The sequence below is a fragment of the Chiloscyllium punctatum genome, chromosome 44 (assembly GCF_047496795.1).
Source record: "Chiloscyllium punctatum isolate Juve2018m chromosome 44, sChiPun1.3, whole genome shotgun sequence".
In the NCBI taxonomy this organism is placed as follows: Eukaryota; Metazoa; Chordata; class Chondrichthyes; order Orectolobiformes; family Hemiscylliidae; genus Chiloscyllium; species Chiloscyllium punctatum.
Genome location: NC_092782.1, coordinates 8452082 through 8471620, shown reverse-complemented (window position 1 = coordinate 8471620; position 19539 = coordinate 8452082). Strand labels below are relative to the sequence as shown.

General features: G+C 44.4%; 1 protein-coding gene across 5 annotated transcripts in view; it reads right to left on the bottom strand.

Annotated features, from left to right (window-relative positions):
• ptpro (protein tyrosine phosphatase receptor type O) overlaps nt 1-19539 on the bottom strand; it is a 175336-nt gene that overhangs the window by 65945 nt on the left and 89852 nt on the right. For all 5 annotated transcript variants that reach the window (XM_072562175.1, XM_072562177.1, XM_072562176.1 and 2 more), the window contains 4 exons: nt 18580-18732; nt 16286-16738; nt 15250-15411; nt 2031-2227 (listed from right to left, as the gene is read on the bottom strand). In XM_072562175.1, the coding sequence (XP_072418276.1) occupies nt 2031-2227; nt 15250-15411; nt 16286-16738; nt 18580-18732 (965 nt within the window). The remainder of the gene's footprint in view (nt 1-2030; nt 2228-15249; nt 15412-16285; nt 16739-18579; nt 18733-19539) is intronic.

Sequence of the window (19539 nt, the reverse complement as noted above, 5' to 3'; positions counted from 1 at the left end):
ATATATTCCCAAACCAACAAGCTCAGGCTAAATCAAAAGGGCTCTAAGTGGGGCATTAAACAAATGTAAGGAAAGATAAATCACTAAATCCAAAGGGGATATTAAAAGATGATCAGAGAGACAAAAAGACAGAAAAAAAACTGCAATTGAAGCCAAACATATAAAATGGTTACAGCCCAAAAGGAAGCCACAAGCTCATCGTATTCATGCTGGCAATCGATAAGAGGATCTCAGCATGTCCCAGCTCGGTTCGGGCCCAAAGACAAGTCTAGAACACAGGATTTGAAACAGGTCATTCAGTAACATCATGGCTGACTGAATTTGTGTTCTGCTCCACTTCTTCTCTGCACCTCAGAACCTCCAACTCCCTTATCTATCAAAAAACTGTTTATTCACAGTGAGTTAAAGAAAGACCCAGACTACATTATCTTTTGGGGAAAGAGAATTCCACACTCCCTCAGAGAAAAACAGTTCACCATATCTCAGTCATAAAATGGAGACCTCTTACTCTTATAGCATGCCTCCTAGTTTTAGGTCTCACACCTTCCCCTAACACAACAGCAAACATCCTCTCAGTATCCACTCTATCCGTGTCCCTCATGATCTTCTGCTTCAATAAAATCATCTATCATTGTTCTCTACTCCAATAGATGTAGTTGTAACCTGTTCAATCTGAGAAGCCTTTCATCCCATGAATGAGTGGAGTGGAAAAGTTTCAGAGAACACCTCTGGGAAAAAAACGTTTCAGAGAGCATCTCTGGGATACCTGCCCCAACCAACCCCACCACCCTGTGACTGAACACTTCAATGTCTGCTCTCACTTCACCAAGGATATGCAGGTCCTGGGCCTCCCATCGCTAAATCCTAAGCACCCGACGCCTGGAGGAAGAATGCCTCATCTTCCGTCTTGGGACCCTGCAACCACACGGGATCAATATGGATTTCACCAGTTTCCTCATTTCCCCTCCTCCCCCCACTTTATCCCATTCCCAAGCCTCCAACTCAGTACCACCCTCTTGACCTGTCCATCATCTTTCCCATCTATCTGCTCCACCCTCCTTTCTGACCTATCACCTTCTCCCCCACCTTCATCTACCTATCACATTCCTGGCTGCCTTTCCCCCAGCCCCACCCCCTCTCCCATTTATCTCTCCACCCCCACTGCCTATGAGCCTCATTCCTGATGAATGGCTTACGCCTGAAACGTTGATTCTCCTGCTCCTCGGATGCTGCCTGACCTGCCGTACTTTTCCAGCACTACACTCTCGGCTCTGGTCTCCAGCCGTTCAACAAATCCTTGCTGACTTTCCTTATTTAATCCATATTTATCCAACTGACTGTTAATAATCCAGTGCAAACTTATTTCTAAACACTTTCTCACCACTGATGCCAAGCTGACTGGCACAGAATTGTTAATTTATCCTTACATCCTTTCTTGAACATTTACAATTCTTGAGTCCATTGGCAGGACCCCTGTGAGTGAGGAGGATTGGAAAATAATGGCCAGTGCCTCTATAATTTTTACTCCTATTTCCCTCAGTACCTAAGGATAGTGCTTTATGAAGGTCCTGAATATTTAATAGCCACTCTATGAACTTTTAGTCCGATCAGTATCGCTACTGCCTCTTCTTTCACTATGATTTTGGCAGCATCCTCTTCCTTGCCTAACAATATAAATACTGTTTCTGCACTCTGTGGTAGGGAACAACTTCGTACTAAGAGTTCTGGATCACAGTTGCAAAGATCAGAGCATAAATTTGACAAAGAACAGAGGAAGGAAAGGATAAATTGGACTGCATATTGGATTGCACACGAGGCAGAATATCTTGTCTACTTTCATTCATAATGAAGAAATGAAATATTGTGTATGGAAAATGAAAAATGGAGAGATGGAAACCTAAATAGTGCTGTTGGCAGTGGGGAAAATTTGAGGTGGCTTTCATACTTAAATCATTTGAATTAATAAACAATATCATAGCAAACAGTTCCATTTTATTTAATGTGCATCCATAGGTAACAGTAGCCAATACCTTGTAGCAATAATGGGACTCAATTCTCTGGCCCTCTAATTGCTGCTGACAAGACAGAGATACGATCGACACAATACTATCGTAGTTGTTGTCTTGTGAGTGAGTCCAGGATACGTGGGCTGTAATAGAATTCAGCACCTTCACAGCGATGTTCTGAGGGCTTTCAGTGATCTCCTTAAACCACTTCCCAAAGGAACCTTCAAAAAGAAAAACACGTCAAGTAATCTTCCATGAAAAGAGAAACAGCACCGGACTTGGGAAGAATATAACCGAATGGCCGTAAATGTAGCTGCAGGGCATCGTTAGTTTTTGATGTTTCTACAATGGTAAATCAAATGCCTTGGCAGAACATGAATCAGTTTGAGTAATCGCAAGGATAACTGAAAAATAACAAAAAAGATAATGTATTTACAAAGAACCATATTACATTTTTGTGAGGGAATTCCAAAGCCTTTTACATTCAACAAATTATTTTGGAGCACAGTGACTATTGTGCAGGAACACGTGGTAAATGAGCAACCAGATAATCTGGTTTTGACGATACTGGTTTATTAAAACACAAGGAGCGCTCGCTTTACCATCCACTCCAGTGTGCAAATAAAGCCTGCATTTAACATTACAACTGAAGAAAAAAAGACTTCTGACAATGCAGCACTCTCTCTGTAGAGCACTGCTGTGTCATTTTAGATTATATACTTGGACTTCAATTCACAACCCAAGCTGTTGCTGACACCAAGTGGATACTAAAGAATATGACCGTGGAGCTATTTAAACACTTCTCATCTGCCAGGCCGTCTCAAAAGCACAAGAAAGAAAATGGAGAGCACCTGGACAGAATCTTGTGAGGATCATGATATTAGCTGGACAGCTTGTGATGGTCGTGAAGGACCTCTGCTTGAGGAGGCTTGCTGCATCTTGTCATACTCAAGCATGCAAGAGAAGAATAAAGAGCCTTCCCCAGGCTCAAACACCACGTGGACAGAAGCCAAGGACTACAGCTGATCACCTGCACTCAGCAATGCCTTGGTGTAACTGGTAGCTGCTGCTGCAGTTCACCCACCTATGACCCCAGGACATGGGCTAAAGGTGAATGAAGGCAGGATGGGGGTCCCTGAGGAAGTAGGTTGGCAGTGAGTGCAGGAGGGTCTCTCTCAACAGGACTCCCTTCCAGCAACTTTTTAATGCAGGGTCCTTAGATCAAACCACCAAAGACCTTTGAATAAGGAGCTGCCAATCTAAACCCCAGGAGGCCGCGAGCAAACATGCATCTGTGTAGGATGAGTTGGAGACAGAGTTAATACAAGCAAGGATAGGATGAGGCCTTTAAGATGGCATTAATTATGCAACCTGCCATCTGATTAAACGCACCCTGCCACGAAATCCACCAGGGGTGAGGGCACAGGATTCTGTCCCTTGAGTGAAAGTCAGCAAGAAACCAAAAGAGAGAGAAAAAACAGAAAAATAACAAAAAGTGGAACAGACAACAAAAAGAAAGCAAAAGAGAAACAAAAGAGAAAGTTGAAAGCAGGCAAGAGTTTAATGGAAAATATTCTCTCCAACATTGTGGCACATTTTGTTATGTGCCACATCTTCATTCGAGGTAATGTTTTCATCTTGCAAAGTTCAATTTAAAGGAAAATGGATATGACTTTGAGAGATTCAACAGATGATATATGTTACAGTAATTGTGCTTTCCATTACTTTATGTTTTACGATTCATCTCTGCTGCCCTGCTTCTCTCCATAAGAAGTCAACAAATTCTACACTGACTCATTTAATGACAATCAATCATGTACACTGTTTGGACATTCCTACATATGCATAATTAGTTGTTTTATCATTTCAGGAAACACCCCTTCTGCCACCCATGTAATGTTGTAAATCGGCTTCATCAGCTTCTGCTGTTCTAGACCTCTCTGAAGTTTAGATTCTTTCCCTTCATTTCGAACTGGTCAATGTGTCCAATATAATCAAAAGATGGGAGAGGTATGCACATCTCTGGGCAAGCCTGAATCTCTTAAAGGGCTGCTGTAGCCATTAAAGGGGAAGCTCAGGACCTTAACAACACTGTGATGTCTTGGAGTCGTAGAGCATGGGTATGTGTAATAATTGGGAGGAGAAGCGGCAGAGTTTCTTCACTGACTACTCATCAGCAGAGGGATACACATACAAGTTTCTGGGGCGACTTAATTTCACACAGGAAGTACTGAAAATTCTGCTTTTATTATGTTTTAGGAGTGCAATGAACAGCTCATGGACCAGAAATCTTCCATTCTACAGCGGTCCAGCCTCTTTCAAGACCGCAATTTCCGTCAGACAAGGAGGACTCAAGGAATTGGATTTAAGACTGGGCAGTGACTTCACCCTCAGAAAAGGAAGAAAGAGGGGAAAAGAATGCGAGCTGATGACCTGCAAACTCATTGGAAGGTGTAGAATAGGAGGCACCCACTGATGGACATCCACTTATGGCAGAAGTAAGCATTCAGGAAGATCATATGAACAAGGAATAACAGTAGGCCACTCTATCCTTTGAGGCTGCTAAGCCACTCAATAAAATCATGGCCGGTCTGATTTTAACGTCACCTCTGCATTCCAGCGTATCCCTGATAATCTTTCATCCCCTTGGTCATCAAGAATCTATCTCGGTCTCAGAAAAAAAATTGAATATTCTGCATCCACTACCTTTTGAGGAGGGGAATTCCAAAGACCCTCAGCCCTCAGGGAAAAAAAATGTTTCCTCATCTCAAACGGGCATCCCCTTATTTTTACACCATGATCCCTGGTTCTAGATTGTCCCACTTTGTCCCCTCAAGATCTTATATACCAGTTGTTGTTACCTCTGATACTTTTAAACTCCAGAGGATACAGGTCCAATCTGTCTTGCCTTTCCGCATAAGGCAATTTACTCATTCTACGTATTAATCTAGTAAAGCTTTTCTGCAATGCTTCAAATACATTAACCTTCTTCTCTAAGTGCAGTGACCACTTTGTGTGCTCAATAATGCACATTCACAATCTTGCACTCAGTTCCCCTCACAATAAACTCTAACATCCCTGACTACTTGCTGAAGCTGCTAACCTTCTGTGGTTCAGCCGCACCCCCTCAGGTAATGTTGGGCTGGACACCTTACCTGCCTCCTCTCAGCAAAGAACGCACAAAAATGCCCAAAGATGACCAACGGAGACAAGGCAAGTTCGAAGAGCATTTCCCTTTCTTCACTGCACACTCCAACTTGCTTCCTCATCGATGCTGTACAGATCTGGTGCTACAAACAATTCAGGGCCAGTACATACTTCTATAGTGACAGACAGTGATAGAAGCAAGGCTGAAGTTATGAATGAAGGAGGCTGCACAGTGACCGTCTGGACAATCACATTTGGGAGACAGACCTCCCCCAAGAAGTCCTTGACAAATCTGCTGCTAATCACATCTATTAGAAAGTAGCATTTTGCTGGGGCACTCTCAACTGCTTCATTCTCCAACCCAAGCTACAATTCCATTCTTTCCTTCTCTTTCTCTACAGGGAAGGCGCAGAGATGTCTCTGCCTATCGTGAATGCCACACGTATGCTCCAGAGTCAGAACCAGGGCAGAAGAGGACATGATTGCACTTGAAGGGATGGAGGATGCTACCTGGGCTGGAACATTTCAGCTTTGAAGAGAAACAACATAGGATGCGGTTGTTTTCCTTGAAGCAAAGGTGGCCAGGAGGGACCTGATAGAGATCTACAAAATTATGAGCTGCAATTTGAAGGTGATAGGTATAAACTTCTCTCCTTAGTATAGGGGTCAGTTATCAGGAAGCAAATCTTTAAGGTCAGGGTGGGAAGTTCAAAGGGAATTTAAGGAAGAAGTGTTTTATCCAGAGGCTGGAGATGATTGAAACTCTCAACCTGCAAGGGTGGTAGAGCCACTACAATGTTTTATAAGCATTTAGATGAACACTTGAAATGCCATAGCATACAATGGTATGGGCCAAGTGCTGGGAAATGGGATTAGTACAGATCAGTGTTTGATGGACTATTACAGACATGATGGGCCAAAGGCCCTCTTTCTGTGCTGTAATATGGCAGGTTGAAAAATACAAGTGTCAGGCAATACTGTAGTAAATGTGAAACTCAACCTTCAATGAGGAAAACTGACAATTAGTTGGAAGTCCTGCTCTAAGAGGTACGATAACATTAGCATCAACAGTGCAGAAAGTGTTTCCATCCAACCCCAATGGGAATGCTTCACTCCGACAGCCAATCAGCAGAGCTGGATTTACTCCTTTTCACAATATTCAGAGTAAACTTAACCTTGGCCAGTACAGCTCAGTGTGACAGGAGCAACACTAACTGAAACAGTATGCCCACTAAATTGCATTGTTCTGATCATGGACAGCTATTTTCTCGCATCATACTGTTGCTTGGGATGACTTGATCTTTGTTAGCAGTTTCTTAAATATGTTGTGTGTGAGCAAGAGTCTTAAAGAATGACAGCAAAATAAGAATGCACAGGACGTGCCATGAATCTTATCTCACACAGAGTGGTCTGCTCCAGATAGGCAAACTGGGAAGAGCTATGAGGCAGCTGCTCTCCATCCTGGAGATAGATCCTGCAAGAGCTAGCTACATGGGTTACTCAGGACTGTGATCATTAAAGGTGAAGGCTTTGATATGAACCTTTCCGTCCTGATTGTCTGCATATCCTTTCGCAGTGTCAAAGAGTCAGAGACGTACAGCATGGAAACAGACCCTTTGGTCCAGCTTGTCCATGCTGACCAGGTATCCTAAATTAATCTCGTCCCATTTGCCAGCACTTAGCCCATATCTCTCTAAATCCTTCCTATTCATATACCCATCCAGACGTCTGTTAAATGCTGTAATTGTACCAGCCTCCACCGCTTCCTCTGGCAGCTCATTCCATACACGCACCACCCCTTTGAGTGAAAAAGATGCCCCTTAGGTCCCTTTTACATCTTTTCCTGCTCACCTTAAACCTATGCCCTCTAGTTTTGGACTCCCCTACCCTGCAGGAAATACCTTGGTTATTTATCCTAACCAGGTCACTCACGATTTAATAAGCCTCTATAAGGTCTTCCCTCAGCCTCCGATGCAGCAGGGATAATAACCCCAGTCTATTCAGCCTCTCCCTAGAGATCAAAACCCTCCAATCCTTGTGAATCTTTTCTGAACTCTTTCAAGTTTCACAACATTTTTCTTATATCAGGGAGACCAGAATTGCACACAATATTCTAAAAGTGCCTCAAAATTTGAATGAGGTTCTCGTTGCTGACAATATCTCCCTTCTTAGAAATGCAGTAGTGTATTGATTTGTTTTTTTATATTTCAAAAATATTCTTTATTCATAAAATATTTTGATGATCTGTACAATTGGTGGTGCCATACATATGTTTACATTCTATTTCTTTAAATACTCAGAGATCGGAACTAATCATTCGTATATACAGGTCTGTAAGTTTACCATCCATATATTTAGCTGAGGCTTCAGCAGAGCCCACTTACTGTGTGGGCCCGATGTTCATCTTTGGCAGTCAGACGTTACACAGTGGTCTTTCCCCACCGTGCCTTGGCAGCAGCTGCCCCACGCTTCAGCGCGTCCCTCAACACGTAGTCCTGGACCTTGGAATGTGCCAGTCTGCAACACTCAGTCGGGGTCAACTCCTCCAGCTGAAGATCAACAGGTTTTGGACAGACCAAAGAGCATCTTTCACTGAGTTGATGATCCTCCAGGCACAGTTGATGTTCATCTCGGTGTGCATCCCGGGGAACAGACCAGGGCACTGCTCAGGACGAACCTTGACAAACACCACTGCATTCCTCTCCAGACTTCCTTTGTGTAGGCACATTCCAGAAGGAAGTGTGTGACAGTCTCGTCCCCTCCGCAGGTGCTTCGAGGGCAGCGTGCATAAAGGATCTCACAGGCAGAGCCCTTCTCACCACCAGCCAAGCCATGTCTTGGTACTTGTTGGAACGTTCTGGCGATGAGGCATTCTGCCAAATGGCTTTGACAGTCTGCTCAGGGAACCGCTCGATAGGATCCGCCCTCTCCTTTTCCCGAAGGGTCTCAAGGACACTATGCGCTGACCACTTCCTGATGGACTTGTGATCAAAGGTGTTTTTCTTCATTAACTTCTCCAAGAAGGACAGGTGACATGGAACGGTCCAATTACTCAGAGCATTCCGTGGCAGCAAGGCCAGGCCCAGTTTGATCTGGTCACATATACACATGAGTCTGCGCACGGACAGTGGATCCGAGCAGAAAACGGCGACATCATCCATGTACAGGGAGGCCTTAACCTGCAGGCCCCTGCTGCCAGGAATAGTCACCCCTCTCAGGCTCGCATCCTTCCTGATGGACTCGGCAAATGGCTCTATGCAGCACACAAACAAGGCAGGAGAGAGAGGGCAGCCCTGCCTGACTCCAGATCTGACTGGGAAGCTATCTGATTCCCACCCATTGATTGAGACTGCACTGACAATGTTGGTGTAGAGCAGTCTGATCCAATTGCAGATTCCCTTCCCAAAGCCCATTTTGGAGAGAACATTTCTCATATACGTGTGTGGTATCCTGTCAAAGGCTTTCTCCTGGTCCAGGCTGATCAGGCAGGTGTCCAACCCTCTGTCCTGCACGTAGGCGATCGTATCCCTGAGGAGTGTGAGACTCTCAGCGATCTTCCTGCCCGGTACAACACAGGTTTGGTCAGGGTGGATCACCGACCCCAGAGCAGACCTGACCCGGTTGGCGAGGACCTTTGCCAAGATTTTGTAATCCGCATTCAACAGTGAGATTGGTCTCCAATTTCTGAGTTTCTCCCTCTCCCCCTTCCACTTGTAGATGAGGGTGATGATGCCTTTTCTCATGGATTCACTCATGGTACCTGCCCGAAGCATACTGACATACACCTCCAGCAGGTCCTGGCCAATCAAGTCCCACAGAGCAGAATAGAGCTCGACCGGTAAGCCATCGCTTCTGGGAGTTTTATTCTTTTCGAAGGACTCGAGGGCCTTGGTCAGCTCGTCCAGAGATAGCGGCTGGTCCAGCCTCTCCTGTGTTCTGTGGTCTAAGACCTCCGTGATAGAGGACAGGAACGACTGGGAGGCCACGCTGTCGGTCGGCTTTGCGTCATACAGACTGGCATAGAAGGATTTACTGATCCTCATGACGTCAGCCTGAGATGACGTTATCGAGCCATCTTCTTCCTTCAGGCTGCTGAGCACGGAGCTCTCTTTGTGCACCTTCTGGAAGAAGAAACGTGAGCACGTCTCATCCTGCTCCACCGAGCGGACCCTGGACCAGAAGATTATCCTGGAGGCCTCAGACGCAAAGAGCGAGGCTTGCTGGCCCTTCACCTCCTCGAGGTCCTCCATGACATCGACACCCATCGTCTGCAGCAGGAGCAGGTTCTGCATACTTTCCTGGAGCTGGGACAGTTTTCCCCGCCTCTCTCTCACCTCCTGAACACATTTGAGGATGAAGAACCTCTTGATGTTCCCTTTTACTGTTTCCCACCAGTCCGCTGGGGACACAAAGAGGGGCTTCACAGTTCTCCAACCTGCGTAGTTCCTCTTGAGCTCCTCAATGTTTCCCAGCGTCAACAGCTTTGTGTTCAGCTTCCACGTTCCCTTACCAGCCCGCTGCTCGTCCTGTAGGTGACGGTCGGCCAGCAGGAGGCAGTGGTCAGAGAAGAACACCGGCTTGATGTCGGTGGATCTGACCGAGAGCGTTCGGGACACAAACAGGTAATCTATCCTTGAGCGGATAGACCCGTCTGCCCGTGACCCAGGTGTATCTACGCTGCACTCCGTCTGTAGGGGTGCTGAAGACGTCATGCAGCTTGGCATCTTTTACCGTGTCCATCAGTGCTCTGGACGTGGCATCCAGTTTACTGTCCCCACCCCACCCCACCACCCCTCCCCCCCACCCCCCACCCCCCCCCCCACCCCACCACCCCTCCCCCCCACCCCCCCCCCCCCACCCCACCACCCCTCCCCCCCACCCCCACCCCCACCACCCCCCCCCCCCCCGCCCCCCGCCCCCCGCCCCCGCTGGATCGTCCATCTGCATCAATGATACCGTTGAAGTCTCCGGCCTGGACATAGCCAGCAACAGTGGAAGCTGCTGCAGGACGGCCAACCGTTCACTCTTACCCACTGGGGCGTACACATTAATCAGTCTCAGGGGAACATTCCCGTACATGACGTCAGTGATGAGGAGGCACCCGCCCACCACCTCCTTAACCTCAGAGATAGTGAAGTTGCCTCCTCGCATCAGGATACCCAGGCCGGAGGCGTAGTTATCGTTGCCCCCCCGACCAAAGTGACGGCCCATGGGCCCACAAGCTGGACCATCTCCTGTAGCTGAAAATGTGTTGCTGGAAAAGCGCAGCAGGTCAGGCAGCATCCAAGGAACAGGAGAATCGACGTTTCGGGCATAAGCCCTTCTTCAGGAGTGTCCCACACTCCTGCAGAAACAGGACATCGGCTTTAACGTTGGGCAGGAAGGCCATCGTAGAAACACATCGCGTAGCCAATTTGATGCTAAGCACATTAACACTGGCAATTTTTATCCTCATTTTAACAGTTTATGAGGTTACCAGTGTCTGTTTGCTGCTGGTCCTACCTCTCTGGCGTAGCTATCTGCATTCCTGTGGTGATGACAAACTGCTGGACACTTGCATCATTCGTATATACGTGCAACAACTGAAGACTCTGTCCACAGAATAGGAAGGACATCATCACCCAAAGAAGGCCACCATAGCTGACACTAGCCTCTCCTTCTACTCAGTGTTACTGTCAGATAATGAGGGGGAAGATTGGGTCCCACATTTTAAACCTCTCGAGATTGGTTAAAACATTATTTTTCCTCTTTTAAGCATACAATTATCACTTAAGTTAAAATACAAATCACTAATAATGGGGACCAATTACCAAGGTTTTCTTGAGTGAGATTATTGAAACTAACCCTAAGGAATAAAAACAAAAGCTCATCATCACATGTACACTCAAACACGGGATTATAAGGGATTATATGTGGTGTGAGCATTGAGAAAAATTTTGAAAAGGAAGTTATTTGAGGTTTTCAAGTACTAGATTTTAAACTTGCAATCGATTAACGGTTGACTCCTATTCACTGCAGTAGCAGAATCTGAGTTTGAGTTTTTGGTAAATGATTGCATTCGCAAGTATATTTTATCAGAGTAAATGAGAGACCCAGGAGGGCCAGAAAAGGAATTACAGGTTTCGTTGTTGATAAATTCATGTCTCCTTCTCTCAAACTACTGCTCAAAAGCAGTTGTTGAAGTATAGTTCAGGATTTATGCCATAGCTTATAGAATCAAAGAATCTTTAAAGTGTGGAAACAGGCCATTTGGCCTAATGAGTCCACACTGACTCTCTGAAGAGCATCCCACTAAGACCTACACCCCTATTACTCTACATTTACCCCTGACTAATGCACCTAACCTACACCAGACTGCCTTTCATACCATCCTTATCTTTTATACAGCACTCTTTATATAAATATCATGTGAACACAGATTATTGTTTCACCCCTTACTTGCTTGTCTTGGCCTATGTTCCACAGCCTTGGCTATTGTTACCATTGTAATATATATCGACAATTGAACCTATACATCTTTGGACTATGGGAGGAAACCGGAGCACCCAGAGGAAACCCATGCAGACATGGGGAGAATGTGCAAACTCCACACAGACAGTCGCCCAAGGCTAGAATCGAACCTGGCTCCATGGTGCTAACCACTGAGCCACCGTGCTGTTTTGGGCTCTGTTCTCTTTCCAAGCTGGCTGACTGACAGTTCAGACTTGACTCATGTGAAATTATCAGACATTTGTGAATTAAATAGGACATGCAAGTTGTCCTGAAGCTGATGGTTACTTGGTTTCAAGTTAAAAATGTTAACTTCAGCGCAAGCACCATGGTCACATGAAGCTTCCTTCAATCATGGTCAGGTGAACATGCAGTAATTTTAAAATCCATATTTGTGTCTTTTTAACAAGAGAATTTACCACATGAAGCTCTCAGGTAAAAAAATCAAATGGTGGAAGTTAAAATTGAATTGTCAATATATATTACAATGGTAACAATAGCCAAGGCTGTGGAACATAGGCCAAGAGAAGCAAGTAAGGGATGAAACAATAATCTGTGTTCACATGATATTTATATAAATAGTGCTGTATAAAAGATAAGGATGGTATGAAAGGCAGTCTGGTTTATCTGCAATAATCTGGGAGATCTAGTTACAGTGAAGCCTGGTCATGTTATCCTTTGTTCTCAAAGAAGTAGCCATCCCAGTCCAGAGGTTTATTCAGACTCAGCCTACAGTGTATGTCACTATTCACCCTCTAGTATCTGCAGTGAAGGTGTGAAGACAAGTCATCTTTGACATGCCTAGCTGGGAATGGATGCATGGGTTTCCTCTGGGTGCTCCGGTTTCCTCCCACAGTCCAAAGATGTACAGGTTAGGTGAATTGGCCATGCTAAATTGCCCATAGTATTCAGGGATGTGTAGGTTAGGTGCATTAGTCAGGGGTAAATGTAGAGTAAAAAGGGTGTGGGTCTTAGTGGGATGCTGTTCGGAGAGTCAGTGTGGACTCATTAAGCCAAATGGCCTGTTTCCACACTTTAAAGATTCTATGATTCTATAAGCTCTGGAATATATCCTGAACTATACTTCATCAACTGCTTTTGAGCAGCAGGTTGAAAGAACGAGACTTATCAACAACGAAACCTGTAATTCCTTTTCTGGCCCTGCTGGGTCTCTCATTTACTCTGATAAAATATACTTGCGAATGCAATCATTCACCAAGAACTCAAGCTATCTACAGATTCTGCTACTGCAGTGAATAGGTATGTAAACACAGGTCATTGGGTATTGAGAAAAACAAATTATTTGAGGCATCGCAAAATCTGAAATACATCAGCCTCTCTTCGTGACTGCTGCAGTTCAACTGATGTATGTAGCACTGTCGGAAGATGGAAATGAATTGCCATCTATCTCGTTGTCTGGGCTGCAACATATATTGATTGCTGCAGTATCAGGAATGCAGCAAATTGCAGGCTTCAGGAAAAGGGAGCTATTAAAACAAACTAAAGGATGTCAATAACTCAGATAAATGCCCACTGCCTCAATGCCCAAGAGAAAAGGCTTTAACTAAAAGATCACACCATTCCTTTAACAAATATTCAATTAACAGTAATCTGCCCATTTAATACGGGATAGAGCCTTAGTAGAAAATGTAAAATTATATACACCGCGAATTGATATTACAGCCACCTGTCCACTTGCACCCTGTCTAAAAATTGCAACATATAACACTGAGAATGAGCTAAAAAGGTCAAACTTCTGACTTTCCACCATGCGTGTTGTAGAGCTCCTAATTTTCTGTCTTAATCATTGACAAACCTTGACAAAATTCCAGTGATCATGCCTGAGGATAAGTTTCCAACCAGCTTCGATGCTGCTTTAGTTAAATATTTTAAATTTACAAACCTATTCCTTTCCTATCAACATTAATAAAAAATTGATTTTGGCAGAAACAAGGTGCATGCCTTTCTAAACAAAGAAAACAAAACCCGCTAACTTGATAGTATAGAACTCGAATACTGCGGTAAAGAGAACCATGTCACCACAGCTTTTTGTCTTGCACTCATCGGGGTAAATGTCACAAAGAGAATTTGTGTGTTCCTTTTTACTGCTAATGCTCAGTGTTGGAATATAAAGGATCTGAGCTTTCATACTCCCAGACTAAGTGTCCCAATAAGCAATTCCAGCAGCATGCGTTATTGGGAGGTTGACATTTTGTTTTGTTCCTTTGTGGAGTGTGGGTTTCACTACCTAGGCCAGCATTTATCAGCCCTCCCTAACCACCCTCAAGTTGGTGGTGGATAGCTGCTTTCCTCATCCACTGCATGTGGCGTGTGTACAAGGTAAATCACTAGCGCACACACGCTCTGGACTTTTTCTAAAAATTACATTTCGTTTCCACAAACAACCCAAACAATGTTTGCATACAGATGAAAGTAAAATAGTACTGTTACAAAAAGCAATTATCTCAGTCACTTCCATGGCAGACCTGTTGACTTTGAATAATTGGATGGCTTGAAGCTGATTTGATTGATTTTTACAAAATTTTTCTGCCTGCAAGCAGGGAAATTTCCCCTGCAAGAAATTTCAAAATGCAGAGAACAAACATGGCTGCCTCATTATGTGAACTTCCACAAGTTCAAAGTCCTGTTCCTAAACGAAAGCTGAAGTGTCTGTCGATTCCAATCATTCTGCATTGTTATTTGACACCTTGAGAGTCATCCAGTGTCAGTGTTTGAATTATGCATTCAATTCGGAGTTACTCTTTTGAATTCGTTTCAAGAAAGCCCTGATACATCAGCCTGGAGTGTTGCTTTCAATAGCTCTCAACCTGAGGAGCAGAATTAATCCACAAAAAGAAGTCAGGTGACCAACCTTTGCAGCCTTCTCTTCGGTTTTAAAATTTTACTAAAAGTTCTGAATACACTGGAACATGAAGCAAAAATGTCAAATGTCTAACAATGACTCAACTTATACTGCACCTGAAAAGGCAGCATAAACTTGTGTTTATTTGAAATTTGACAGCTTGACATTAAGATCAATCAGTGTCAGGTGAAAAGCTTTAGACAACATGTGTCTCTTTCCATGAATATCAAAAATGAAATGACGCAATGTTTTCTCTGCTTTAAAATTCATGGGTATATTTTACAGACATTCATCATTTTCTGAAGAAATGTAGGTACATATAGGAAGTATATTACACCATCTTGCTGCTAGTTCTCATATTGTCCATTAATTGTCGATTATAAACAAGCTCAGTCAATTAAAGTTCATGCGACGGTTAAAGCATTAAGCTTGGCCCACTGCACACATGTTTTGACAATTGTATAAGGGGGTATCTATATTTCCTTACACTCTGAGGGACAGCACAGTACATCCACAGTTTTAAAGCAGTTGCTCAACATGCAATGCACATGCTTATAACTGACACATTAATTGGGCATGAAGGCAGTGGGACCTGTTTACTTATTTGTGGGTTCAATGCTTAGAGCTGTTCTGCACAGTGTTTTTGCCACTGCTCTGAGATAACTGTGGATTCAATTCCTAAGCGTGGCTCTGAAATTGAATTTGTCTGCAGGAGCTACCTCATTCATGCAACAACGTACTTACTCAGGTAAAACGTCAAAGCTTTCTTGGTTGAGCTCTCTCTAGTCGGACAGATTCCAAAGGAGCTGACAGTTGTTACATTGACATTGTACTTTCCCGCCTCTTGGAGTTCGAGCTCAAAAACATAACTGTCATTTTCTACTGTGAAAACCTGACCAGGGTTCCCTGCAGGAGAAAGAGGAAGATTAAAATTTACATGCAAAATACTGAAACTATTTTCAGTGCATTTTTAATGCAGTCCTCTGCAGGGAGTAAATGTCCAGCATGTATTCATTTTAATTTCAACCTACATAAATATCCAGTATAGATGGTTTAAAAAAACAGGATCATATTAGACTCAATTTCCCTCTCCATGTTGCTGCCTGTTGAGTTTCTCCAGCATGCTCTGATATTATTTCATATCTCTGGCATTCACATTTCTTTGTCTTCATTACAGTATCCTGGAGAAAGGCTTCTGTATTCTCAAGAATTTTCCAGTAAAAAAAAATGCAACATTTAAGAGGCATTTGGATGGGTATATGAATAGGAAGGGTTTGGAGGGATATGGGCCGGGTGCTGGTAGGTGGGACTAGATTGGGTTGGGAGATCTGGTCGGCATGGATGGGTTGGACCAAAGGATCTGTTTCCATGTTGTCCATCTCTATGACTCTAATTTGTGCTTGGAAAGTTTCTTTTTATCATTTGCATCCATCCTGAGAAAAAAAAATCATATGATTCTAGCTCAATTCAATTTGTCAAGGCCTTAGGGATCAAAATACTGGTGGGAATTCTCTTTGAAATACTGCCTGGGGACTTTTTAACTTGAGGAGGGAAGACACAGGCAGGTATAATGTCTTATCCAAAACACGGCTCCTCTAACAGTGTAGCACTCACTGAACAGAAGGATCAGCCTGGATCAAGCACTCAACTCTTGAGTGGAGTCTGAGCCCATAGTCTTCTACTGGTAAGTGTACAACCCAATGAACAATGGTGAGACAACGATGAATAAGATAACACAATAACATTTTTTTAAAGTGGTGGTATCGATAGCTTAACTTACCTTCCCTTTGGATGTAAATGTTGAAGCCATCGTAAGCTGTATATGATTTTGGGGGGAACCACTGGAGCACGAGCCACACAGTCTCTGGACCAATCACGGAGCGCACAGACGCTGTGGTCGCATAAATAACATTTGGAGAATCTTCTTCAGTAACATTCATTATATCTAAATAATCGCTTCCACTTGCTGAAATCTCTTTACTGTCTGGATGCAACTCCAGTGCCCAATTAGCTTTCGTTTTCTTGTCAGCGTCATTGGTGAATTTATTATCTCCCCGTTCGGCTGACTGGTTTGCTGTGGGGTCACTGATCTCAGTATCAATTGCATTGCTTCGCTCATCAGCGGTTTTATTAGTGTTGAGAAAATAATGTTCATGACCAGCATGAATTTCACCCTCAGACTGGCGTCTCTTGTACACAATCTTCATTGACACATTACTGGGGGGGTAGGGTGCTGTCAAGGGTAAAAGAGAGATTTGCTTATTGATGAGATATAAAGTCAAGTCAGAATGACTGATCGTATATTTATTCTAAGCTTTTAAAAGAGCTTTGTACATGTTATTAAGATATTGAATTAGGACTCCAATATGAAAAGAAAGACTATAATCGGCTAAAACGAACACATAGTTGTTCTGCACACACAAAGCACATTGTTTTCACACTTATGACACTCTGCACTATTGTCAGAATTTACCTGGCGCTGGATTAGACAGTCTTTACACATAGAGCTCACGTCGGAAATTTAAATTGAGAGATCTGTGCACCTGATTTGTAGCCAGCACAACATCTATTGCAGTGGCAATTTAATCTCCCTGACTCTAAATCAGTGCCTGCACTCTCAATATTGTTCTAGCTGCAGCAGCTCTGTGCTGAAAATGTGCGCAATATATTTTGTCGAGAGTGTGGTGCTGGAAAAGCACAGCAGGTCAGGCATCATCCCAGGAGCAGGAGCGTCGACGTTTCGGGCATAAGGCATTCATCAGGATTGGGGCTTGTGGGCCGGGAGATTATCTGGGAGGGGGGTTGGGCCAGGGAAAGGTAGCTGAGAATGTGATAGGTGGTTGAGGGTGGAGGAGAAGGTGATAGATCAGAGAAGAGGGTGGAGCTGATAGATGGGAAAGATGAAGGACAGGTCAAGAGGGCGTGGCCAAGTTGGAGGCTTGGTACTGGGATAAGGCGGGGGGAGGGGAAATGAGGAAACTGGTGAAATCAACATTAATCCAGTGTGGTTTCAGGGTCCCAAGGTGGTAGATGAGGCATTCTTCCTCCAGGTGTTGGGTCATTAGGGTTTGGTGATGGAGGCGGCCCAGGACTTGCATGTCCTTGGTGGAGTGGGAGGAGAGTTAAAGTGTATAGCCACGGGGCAGTGGGTTGGTTGGTGCGGGTGTCACAAAGATGTTCTCTGAAACGATCTGCAAGTTGGTGTCCTGTCTTCCTGATGTAGAGAAGATCACATTGGGTGCAACGGATACAGTAGATGACATATGTTGAAGTACAGGTAAATTTCTGTCGGATGCGGAAGGATCCTTTGAGGCCTTGGATGGAGGTGAGGGGAGTGGTGTGGCCGCAGGTTTTGCACTCTTGCAGTGGCAAGGGAAGGTGCTGCGGGTGGGGTATGGGCTGGTGGGGAGGCGTGGATCTAACAAGGGAGCCACGGAGGGAATGGCCTCTCTGAAACACTGATAGGGGTGGAGAGGAAATATATCCCTAGTGGTGGGGTCTGTTTGCAGGTGGCAGAAGCGACAGAGGATTATGCAATGTATATGGCGGTTGGTGGGATGGAAGGTGAGGACAGGAGGGTTCTGTCCTTATTACCTTGGGAAAGGTGGGGTTCAAGGGTGGACGTGCAGGAAGTGGAGGAGATATGCTGGAGAGCAGCGTCAACCACGTGAAAGAGTATCCCACCCAGATCCACACCCACCTCCCCAAGTCCCATCCTTGTAACCCTGCATTTCCCATGGCTAACCCACCCAGCCTGCACATTGCTAGACACTCTGGGCAATTTACCATGGCCAATCCATTTAATCTGCTCATCCCTGGAATGTAGAAGGAAACCGGAGCACCCAGAGGAAACCCACACAGATATGGGGAGAATGTGCAGACTCCACACGGTCGTCGGAGGGTGGAATCAAACCCAGGTCCCTGGTACTGTGAGGCAGCAGTGTGAACCACTGAGCCATCATGCCGCCCCAATCTCAGTTTTCTCTGGATGAGAGCCTATCTGCCTAGTATTCCTATAGCTACCTCTGAGCTTTGGCACTACCAAGGCGTTACCATTTGTAAAGGCAGTTTTACCTGTTCGATGATGTTTTGGCTCATGTCCAACAGCACTGTACTCCATTAACGGAACTCGATTAACATTAGCCTCTGCCACCAGTTGGAATGTAATGTTACTGTAGCATGTTCCAGGTAGCCAGGTGTTGAAAATTAACTTGCCCTTCAGAAAATCTGTTTTTAAAAATTATAGACAATAAACAACTCAACAGTTACATCATGCAATCAGCATTGCAAGTCTGTTTTAGAAGCCTTTAAATTAAAAAAAAAGGGCAATTTAAAAAGGGACAAATTTTGTGTGGCTGTGGCAAAGAATCGAGAGTGTGGTGCTGGAAAAGCACAGCAGGTCAGGCAGCGTCTGAGCAGTAGGCGAATCGATGTTTCGGGCATCAACCCTTCATCAGGATTCTGATCTCCAGCATCTGCAGTCCTCACTTTCTCCTCCCTGTGACAAAGAATCACTTGTTTTCCATCATTTTCTGATAAATGGTGATTGACAGACTCTCATTTGGAAAAAAAAACACTGTACGTAATATTCTTCCATTAAAGGATGGCCATCATGCAGGGACATGTTATATTGCAATAAGCGAGAAGGATTGTGTGTTCCCAAAATACCATCAAACTCTGCCAGCGCATGAAAGAAAAACAGCTTGTTGCTGACCAACTGTATCAATCCATTTTCGCATGAACAGGAAATTAGCATGTGATGAAATTCTTCGTACTTGTTCAGGGATCTTCACATTTCCAGCACCTGCAGTATTTTGTTTTTATTATACTTCATACACGTATTTTTTAAATATAGAATCGATTCTCTACAGTATGGAAACTTTGGCCCAACAAGTCCACACCGACCCTCTGAAGGGTAACCCACCCAGACCCATTCCCCTACTCGACTATTCTAGTTCCCCCTCACAGACTTAAGACACTCTGCACTCACTACACACACACACACACACTTTCTCACACTCACAAACCCCACCC